The sequence below is a fragment of the Lemur catta genome, chromosome X, assembly GCF_020740605.2.
Source record: "Lemur catta isolate mLemCat1 chromosome X, mLemCat1.pri, whole genome shotgun sequence".
Classification (NCBI taxonomy): Eukaryota; Metazoa; Chordata; class Mammalia; order Primates; family Lemuridae; genus Lemur; species Lemur catta.
In genome coordinates, this window is record NC_059155.1 from 6253550 (window position 1) to 6263585 (window position 10036).

At 52.0% G+C, this 10036-nt stretch overlaps 1 protein-coding gene across 1 annotated transcript in view; it reads left to right on the forward strand.

Moving 5' to 3' along the window:
• ATP2B3 (ATPase plasma membrane Ca2+ transporting 3) overlaps positions 1-4185 on the forward strand; it is a 42763-nt gene extending 38578 nt beyond the window's left edge. The window contains 1 exon segment of the mRNA XM_045538167.1: positions 2932-4185. Within this exon segment, the coding sequence (XP_045394123.1) occupies positions 2932-3252 (321 nt within the window). The 3' untranslated portion in view covers positions 3253-4185.
• Positions 4186-10036: the final 5851 nt, after the last annotated feature.

A 10036-nucleotide genomic window follows, 5' to 3' on the forward strand; every position in this document is an offset into this window, starting at 1 on the left:
CAGCGATCTGGCAGGCCAGGCAGAGGTGGGCCCCGGCTGCAGACACAAAGCTGGACGTGGTGCACATGGTCTCTGCGGTGTCTGACAGCTTGAGGGTGGCAAGGGAGCTCCAGGCTGGGGGCAGAGCTGGAGGTCGTGCAGGGGCCCGAGGAGATGAGGCCAGTGCACCGGGCAGTGGGACAGGTGCGGGCTCTGCTTAGGCTTGGTCGTGCTTTTGCTGGAACACACTAAACTCTGGCTGGTGGCAGGATGGAAGCCTAGGGCCATGGGGGCACCCTCAAGCACCCGTGTAGGAGCTCAGCCCTCCAGGACAGGCCTCTCTTAGAGATGCTTGCTGGTTTCCATGGAACCAATTTCCCAGAAATTGACCAGGCACCTCAGCGTTGGGGTGGGCTGAAGACACCCCATCATAAGACCGAAACCAACACGTTTTCTAACGGTGCAAGTTCAGAATGCGAGAAAAACAGAAGCCGGAGAGGAGTCGACTCACAGCGGCGCAGGCCAGGCTTAGCACCCAGACAGCAGGGTGTCAGAGGGGTCTTCCCGTCCCGCGACCGTGCACTCACTCGTGCCTTCCCCAAGTGTTGGCCGAGGCCCACTCTGTGCCAGGCAGATGACACAGGAGGAGCACGCTTGGAGGAGCCTCGGGGCCAGAGTAGTGGTAGCAGCAGAAGTGGAGGCCTGCAGAGGACAGCTGGCCATGTGGTCTTGGACTTCGGGGTTTAGCCAGGTGCAGTGAGCCCTGTACGTAGGTGTGAGCAGGGGCCTGGCCTGATCACGTGCCCCAGGTCCTAATGAGGCCACCTGCTCATGAAGGAGAAGAGTGTGGCCAAAGTCTTGGTGCAAACTTAACCACACACATCCCCAGGGTCAAGGGCTCTCTCTCTTTCCTGTGACTTGACGGGTGCAGCCAACAGTTGGAACAGGTGACTTCCCGGGCAGCTTCCACACCACAATCCCGCACCAAAAAAGGCCTAAATAATGCAGCAACATCTGCGTTGGCTACAAAAAGTGCATTCTGTTCCTTTTCATTAAAAATATCAAACTATTCTCAATTTCTGTGTTCCCCGTCTCAGAAACCAGTGTGGGGAGAACAGCTGGCCACCTGTGACCTGGCAGCTGTGGCTTCCCCAGGTCCAGGGAGAATCCTAACTGCATTTCAGATATGGCACTCAAAATTCCGAGTTAAGGGAGCTTCTTGGCTTACTGTTTTGCACTTGAAAGACTCTGGGTTGCCTCATTGAAGCTGACTTAGGAGCACTGTGCTTGCCTGGCTGAGCTGTTGGCCCCAAGGCCCAACTCTGGAGTGCTGCAAGGGACTCACTGTCTAACTAGGGGGTGGCAGACTTTTCCTATGAAGGGCCAGAGAGTAAATACGTTTCACTGTTCAGGCCAAGTCTCTGTTGCAGCTACGCAACTCTGCCCTTAGAGTGTGAAAGCAGCCATAGACAATACGTAGGCAAGTGGGCATGATTGTGTGCCAATAAAACTTTATTTACAGAAACTGGCAGAGGGCCAGAGTTAGCCCTCAGGCCATAGTTCGCCAACAAACCACATCCCAAAACCTTAGACCTTGAAATGACTTTAGAACTCATAACGTGCCCACCCACTCACGCAGGCAGGACTGGCCGGTGCTGGGCGGACTCTGGTGTCCTGCCTGGCAGCCAGCACTCTTTCCACAGTCTCCTACAGGGAAGGCCACTGGGCTGACTTTGCCTTGACAGTACAGGGTCAGCTTGAATTGGCAGCTGTGCCGACACTGGGTCACACAAGGCTCCTAGAAGCAGCCCAGGCTGGGGGGCCAGGGAGGGAGCACAGAGAGGCAGCAGCTCCGTGCCGTGTGAGCCGAGACCTGAGTCTGTGTGTGAATAAAGGTGGAGAAGCCAGGGGAAGGAGGAGTTGATTCTTGGTGCAGGCCCTGCAAGAGGTGCAGGGGGCTTCAGAGGGGGCCCTGAGCCCAGCTGGGGGTAGGGGGCTGCAGTGGCGGAGGAATCTGGGGCACGGTCGAGAGTGGGGACAGCCAGGGAGCAATGTATAGAGGAGCCAGAGGAGGCAGAATTCAGCAAATTCCCTGAGGACGAGGCCAGAGGGGCAGGTAGCATCAGATCGCAAAGGGCTACTGGCAGCAGAGACCACCCAATCAGGCCCAATCAGATGCATCTGGCTGTGGGGTGACAAAGAACACAGGTAGGGGCACAGGGGCTGTAAGGAGACCACAAAGGCTTCTGAGCAGGGACAGGCTTGGTGGGTGCAAATTAAAAGTGGCCATTTTTGGTCAGGGATGCCTCCAGGTGGGGGACTGGCGGGGTCTTGGGCCTGGAGCTCTGTGGAGGGGCCTGGGACATCAGGGACAGAGGAGGGAGTAGCCAGTGAGCTGGGGAACTGGGTTGTGGTCCCTGGGGAAGACCCACTCAAGAAAGGCCGGCCATGTCCACAGGCTGGAACTTGCTCTTCCCAGAAGGTACTTTGGACTTTCTGGTAAGACAGAGGAGAGATCCCACTCTCCAGCATTCTCTCCTTCTTGAATCATCTTTCTTTTCTACCAAATTGGAACTGAGATTGGGCAGAGACCCCAGGGGCCACCTAAGCCAGTCCTCCACCCGGGGCAGGGAATGGGGAGGTAGTGCATTGCTCTTGAGTTCTGAAATAGCTGCCCAAATCAGCCTAGAGAAAGCCACTGTCATTTGTCCTGCATGTGGATCAGTTGACAAGACCAAGGCCCAGACCTGAAAACCTCCAGCACAGCCAGACAGAGGCACCCCGTTCCGTAGCCACCCTCCACTGGGTGGACATTTATCATGTGAGACCCCTGGCCATTGACGTGGGTGGAGCCACCAGCACCAGCCAGCCACTGACCGTCTCCTTCCTTCCTTTCTCCTCTTCCCTCCCCGCTCCCACCTCGGGCCCCTATTACCCTGCCTCCTGCTCCAGATCCGGGTGGTGAAAGCGTTCCGTAGCTCGCTCTATGAAGGCCTAGAGAAACCGGAGTCCAAGACCTCCATTCATAACTTCATGGCAACGCCCGAGTTTCTGATCAATGACTACACCCACAACATCCCGCTCATCGATGACACGGACGTGGACGAGAACGAGGAGCGCCTGCGGGCCCCCCCGCCCCCATCCCCCAACCAGAACAACAATGCCATAGACAGTGGCATCTACCTGACCACGCATGTCACCAAGTCAGCTACCTCTTCAGCGTTCTCTTCCAGTCCTGGGAGCCCGCTCCACAGCATGGAGACGTCCCTCTAACCAGAACTCGTCTCGGCACATGCACACACGCACACTTGGGCTCACACGCAGTCACACGCGCACACACACACACACACACACAGAGGGGGACCCACACACCTGCAAATGAGGGCAATGACTATGGTGGCTGAAGACTTGTCTTGTGGGGCATTTGCAAGAAGCCAAACCCATTCAATAAGGGTGCAGCCTGCCACAGGCTTCACATCGGGGATGAGGGCTGGGGCGGAGGAAGAAGAGGAGGAGGAAGGGGAGGTTCTTCATCTGAAGGGGAAGAAGGAGAAAGTGGACAGTGAGAAGAGCTGTGTTCCCCACCCTTTTTCTATGGCTTCTTTTTTAAGGAAAACTCCAATTCCACCATGTGTTCGCCGCGGGGCTGTGTGGGGGGCAGGGACAGGGCCGCTGCCTTGGGTTTCCTGGGAGCTTTGTTGCACCCATGAGGGAGCGATCGGATCAACATATTCATACAAAAAAACGTTGAGCTCTCTGTGGGGCCATGAAGGATGCCACTACCCAGACAGGCCACCCGAGGGAGCCACCTGCAAGTGTACCTGCAACCGCAAAGCAAGCCATCCCCAGAGTAAACTAGACACGTGTGCGGTGTGCATGTGTGCGTGTGTGCATATATACACGGCAAGATGCGCATTTCCAGAATAGGGAACTATTATTGGCATGATACTTCCATTCCTCTGACCAGGCATTTTCATTTTGAAATTTCATTATTGAATGTAGCAAGTTTTTTTTTTTTTTTTCAGGGAACTAGACTGCAAGAATATCTTCTTGGTTAATATATTTTTGTCCCCAATTGCCCTGCCCGCCCCTCAGAACCCCACCCTTACCCTTCGGGCCTCCGGTTACAGTCGGAGCATCTGCACTTTGCGAGCCCTGCCTATGGAGGAGAAAAAACTTTCAATGGAATTTTTTATTTAAAAGGAAAATACCAAAGTACTGATGAGAATGATCCTCTCCAGTAGGTGGAAGGGGAAGTTTTGTTTTCAGCTTCCTTTGCTTTCAACTCCAATTCCAAGTCCTTAATTCTGGCTGGTGGCTTCCTTTGTCCACACCCCCAATTTCAAGAGCATAAAGCGCTGTGTGAGAGCTGTCCCTGCCCTCACGCCGTCTGACCCGATGGGCCCCAGAACCCTGGGAGCAGCCTCAGTCGGGCCCAGAGACAGATCACCCCAGTGCCAGGTCCCGGGGACCGGGAAGAGAGATCATCAAAAGCCAAGCAGAGCTGGCCCTGTGCCCCTCGGCTCCTCTGACCATGCTTCCTCTTTTGCTTTGCAAATGCCAAGAAGCCCTTGCTAGACTGCTTCAGTGTCTGTGGTAGCACGGGAGGTGTCACAGGAGGTGCCACCCATCAAAGCTTCTGATCCCTCTCTTCTTGTCCAGATGACAAGTTTAACCCATGAGGGCAGGACACAGAAGCAAAGCCCCTTGGAGCAATGGCATTTTATTGCTGTCACTCCCATCACACCCATGGCTCTTTCTCCTGAGCCCGTCGTGGCTGAGCACCAGGTCCCAAGGGGAGCCTGTCCTGGCAGTGTGGGCACCCAGCAGGGCAAGCCTCAGTTTCCCCCAAATGGGGGAAGTGCAGAGTAGGCAGAGAGGAGAGAGAGAGGGTCCCAGCTTTTGCTGCCCTCCTGAGGAAGTTGAGAGGGACAGGCCTCTTCCTAATGGAAGGCCAGTCCTCCCCTCTGCCCCAGGTTCCAAGTATGGACACTCACAGTTGACAGCAGTGAGGCAGGTGGCACCTTGCCCATGAGGTTCCATTACCTTCTGGACTCAGGTGTCATGTTTTGCAGGGAGGCGGTCGGGGCAGTTAGGATCAGGGCGGATGCGGACTGGCCCTCAGGAACTGAGCCCTTCCTGCACTGCCCCCGGCGGGCTTGTCTCACCCCCATGGCCATCTGCACAAAGCCAGACGGACATGTGCTCTGTCCCTGCCCTTAACATTAACACCATGTCACCCCTGAGCAGGAGTAGTCAAATCTCGGGCAAAAGAATTTCAGTTAGAAAAGAAAACCCCACCTTAAAATGCCAGCTACAGATAACTCAAAGCCATCCCTTTTTTCTAAAGGGCACATTGAGAATGTTACCCAATTGTAAATTGCTCCCTGATGTCCTTGTTTAAAGAACAACAACAAACAAAAAGGGCAACTCGGTTTGTTGAGGGTCTTTGTGTTCCTAAACGAGAAATAAAATTCGAAATGTCTAAATTGAAGCAGCTAAGCCGTGTAATGCTACACTCACGCACTCCTTCCTGTTCTCCGCTGTAGACACATGATAGAAATAGTGGCTGACTGTACTGCAAAGCAAACCCTCGCTGCTACTGTGCAAAGCTGCCTGATGTAAACATTGGCTGTGTGGCCCCAGGTGGCCTTCGTGCTGGCGGGGGCTCAGGAAAGGGGTGCCCGGGTGAGCTCAGATCTGCTCTGGCGCCGGGCGATGCGCGGACCAAGGGCTTCTCTTTATAAAGCATCATGTTATCCGGAATGGCTTGGTCAATTGTGTTCAGTTAATAAATATGTTTTACATTTTTATCTGCTTGTTATAAAGATGAACAAAAAAAATCTTCATGAGGAAGACCAGATGCATAATAATTTAAAGTCTGTAGTTGAATTTCCTAATTTAAAGACTAGACCAAAATTTCTGTGTATAAAAAAAATGAAAGGCTCCTATATGCTGGTCTGGGTAACGTGTGTGATTTATTATCTGGCGAATGCTCCTACAGAACAAAACAGAGGTGTCCACGCCACTTTGCCAGAGCTGGAGAGGCCACAGTGGGGAGCGGCAGCCTGGCCAGGCCCTCACGCCTGTGCGGCGGCGGCGCTCCAGGGCTGGAGCCGTTGCTGTGTGCACCTGAAAAGGCTGTGGTGACCGTCCAGGCCAGCGTCCTCACACGAGGGCGGGGGCAGGGGCCCTCAGCAATTGTGACGATTCAGCGTGAGCACAGCCACCCAAACGCCAGAACCCTGGCACACACGCACATGCCCTATTTTTTTAACTGCAGTAAAATATAACAAAATGTGCCATGTTACCACATTTAGGTGCACAGCCCGGTGCTGCGCAGCCATCCCCAGCGTCCATCCACAGACCTTGTTCACCTTCCCAAACCCAAACTCTGTCCCCATGAACACCGACTCCCTGTGCCCCTCCCCAGCCGCTGGCTCTCACCATTGTGCTTTCCAGCCCTGCGAGTCTGACTACTCGAGGTACCGCCCAGAAGTCGAATCACATAGTATTTGCACCGGCTCATTCCATGGAGCACGACGTCCTCACGGGTGCCCCGTGCTGTGGCCCGTGTCAGCATTTCTTCCTGTTCAAGGCTGAGTCGTGTCCCGTTGCCTGGAGAGACCGCATCTGTGTGTCTGCGCTTCCCCCCTCGGACACTCGGTTGCTTTCATGGTTTAGCTATTACGAATAACGCCGCTGTGAACTCGGGCGCAAACATGTCTCTTGGAGGCCCTGCTTTTAATTCCTTTGAGGCCCTGCTTTTAATTCCTATACCCAGAAGAGGAATTGCTGGATCATATGGTAGCTCTATGTGTAATTTTTCAAGAAACCACTATGCTGTTTTCCATGGCGGCTGCACCATTTTACATTCCCATGAGCGGTGCATGAGACTTCCAATAATCAACTTCATGTCACTCACTCACTCAGTCCACGTGCTGCATCCCGGAGCTCCCAGCTATCTCTGAACACGCATGCGTGTGGACACCATGCCCCATGGCACCGCCCCTGCTTAAGCCGGGAAGAGCTAGGAAGGTAGTTCCGTGGCTGAGACTTGCAAACGACCCAATGGCGCTAAGACTCCGCTCACCTCATGTCATCAGATTCCTCTTTCTCTGCTCTGAACATCACCCTTTAACGTTTGGCAGCCCCAGAAGACACATTTCCAGGGAAGCTGCCAAGAGAAGAGAAAAATGGCCTCAAAGTTCCCTCCAACTACCAGAGTCCATGCTTCCAAAACAGGCGAGAAGACCAATAGCAGAGCACCCTTGTTTTATTGGTGTGTAAGGACATCTTGAATCACAGGCTAAGTAAGTCTGGATTGGGCCAAACTCCACATGGAGACAGCTGGCACCTTAGGGAGAGGTGTCATGCTCCCCAAAAGACCGAGAATTTGCGTCAGCAGCATGCTCTTTCCCACGGACTTCTATCAAGTATGACACAGGTTCCCATGCAAAAAACTGGCACTTAGCCAAATAGTTTGGGGCAACAGAGCACAACAGGCAAGCCTTGTGAGCCCAAGCTGGTGTACGTGTGCCCTGTGGCTGCAGTAACAAAGGGCCACAAGCCAGAGCTCCAAAATCGGGGCATCGGCAGGGTCATGCTCCTGGTGGAGGCTCTAGGGGAGACCCTGTTCCAGGTCCCTCCTAGCTTCTGGCATTGCCAGCAACATGGCATTCCTCGGCTTGTATGTGCATCTCCCCGTGTACATCATCCCACGTATCGGCCTCCACCTGCACGTGGCCTTCTCTGCTGCTTGTCTTCAATAAACAGCAAAAGCTTCATCCTTGCCCACATCACAGCTCAGTGCGTGCTGGGAGGCTCTCCTGCCTGGCTCCACTTCAGAAGCAATTCAGGTACAGAGGTTGTTCCCAACTTGCGATTCTGTCATCTCAGGGTCCTTTGTTCCTAGAAGTTCAGATGAGAAAACAGATGGAAACAACACACTTGCTCTTAAGTGCTTATGGTGACACCGGTGGCGTGTCCACGTGCCCCCCAGACGTGAATAGAAAGCACAGGACCCTAGTGTAATTAGTGGGCACTGATTTTCTCCACCACAAGGATTGTGTGTTATTTCAGGCAACTACTATGTTCTTTATTGGTTTTACATTTTAACATTCCACCAAAAAAAAAAAAAAAAAAAAGAGCATGGGCTCTGGAGTCAAACCACTGGAGTGAGAACTCTGGTTCTATGAGCAACTAGGTGTGTGACTTGTGCCAGTGGATGCCTCCCTCAGTTACCTCGTGTGCAAAATTTAATAATAATAATCTGCCTTGTGGGCTTGAGCATCAGATGAGTTAGTTAATACACGTAAAAGAGACTTAGAACAGTGGCCAGCACACAGCACTCAGTAAGCGCAAGTTACTGTTTTCACCAGACACGGTGTGGCCACCGCCCGCTGCCTCATCACCACAGCCCTGCGTTCCACAGGAGTGGGCAGGAGGCGTGCGTACTAGGCACGTTTGACACCATGCTGGTCATCACCATGCTTCGCAATCGTTTCTTCCAAAAGAGAGAAGCACAGCTCAGAGAAGCTGCATAACACACTCTTGTGTTGTGCAGCTGCTGGGACTTAGCCACGCTCCTTCCAGCAGAACATCATGTGTCCCATTCCTGAATTTTAAACCAAAGATGCTGGTGGGAAATCTTGTGGTCTTAGGGAAAATATTTTCTTAAGAAATTATTTATTTTGGGCCGGGCATGGTGGCTCACGCCTGTAATCCTAGCACTCTGGGAGGCCGAGGCAGGTGGATCGTTTGAGGTCAGGAGTTCGAGACCAGCCTGAGCAAGAGTGAGACCCCATCTCTACTAAAAAAATAGAAAGAAATTAGCTGGACAACTAAAAATATATAGAAAAAAATTAGCCAGGCATAGTGGCTCATGCCTGTAGTCCCAGCTACTCGGGAGGCTGAGGCAGAAAGATCACTTGAGCCCAGGAGTTTGAGGTTGCTGTGAGCTAGGCTGAGGCCACGGCACTCACTCTAGCCCGGGCAACAAAGTGAGACTCTGTCTCAAAAAAAAAAAAGAAAGAAAGAAAGAAAGAAATTGTTTATTTTTAATTGACTAAGTGTAACTGTGTATATTTCTGGGACACAGTTTCATGTCTCGATACATGTTTGCACTGGGCGATGGTCCCAGCAGGGTAAACAGTGTATCCATCACCTCACACACTTACCCTCTTGCGGTGAGAGCTTTCGCTGTCTACTTTGTAACAGACGGTATTTACTGTTTCCACCCACTGTGAAATAGACAACAGAACTCACTCCCAGTATCAAATAACTTCGGAGTGACCAACCCCTCCCCAGTCTCTGGTAACCATTTTTCTGCTCTCTGCTTCTAGAATATCAACTTTTTTTGTTTTAGATTCCCCTATGAGTACAGTCATGTAGTATTTGTCTTATGCCTGGCTTATTTCACTTACCATAATGTCCTCCAGGTCCATCCATGTTGTGGCAAATGACAGGATTTCATTCTTTTTGTGGCTGAATAGTGTTCCATTGTGTACAGATGTCACAATTTCTTTACCCACTCATCGGTCAACAGACACTTAGGTCATCCCGTATCGTGGCTGTTGTGAACGGTGCTACAGTGACCATGGGAGGGCAGACATCTCCTTGACACTGATTTCCTTCCCTTTGGATATATGCCCAGCAGTGAGACTGCTGGGTCACACGGTAGTTCTATTTTTAATTTTTTGAGGAATCATCATACTGTTTTACGTAGTGGGCACACTAATTTACATTCCCCCCAACAGTCAGCAAGGGTTCCCTTTTCCCCATACTCTCACCAAGACTTCTTATCTTTTGTCTTTTTGATAACAGCCGTTCTAACAGATGTGAGGTGATATCTCATCGCAGCTTTGATTTGCATTTCCCTGGTGATTAGTGATGTTGAACATTTTTTCATACACCTGTTGGCCATTTGTATGTCTTCTCTTGAGAAATGTCTATTCAAGTTTTTGCCCATTTTTAAATCAGGTTATTTGGGGTTTTTTGCGGTTGAGTCATTTGAGTTCCTTATATATTCTGGATATTAACCCCTTGTCAGATGTAC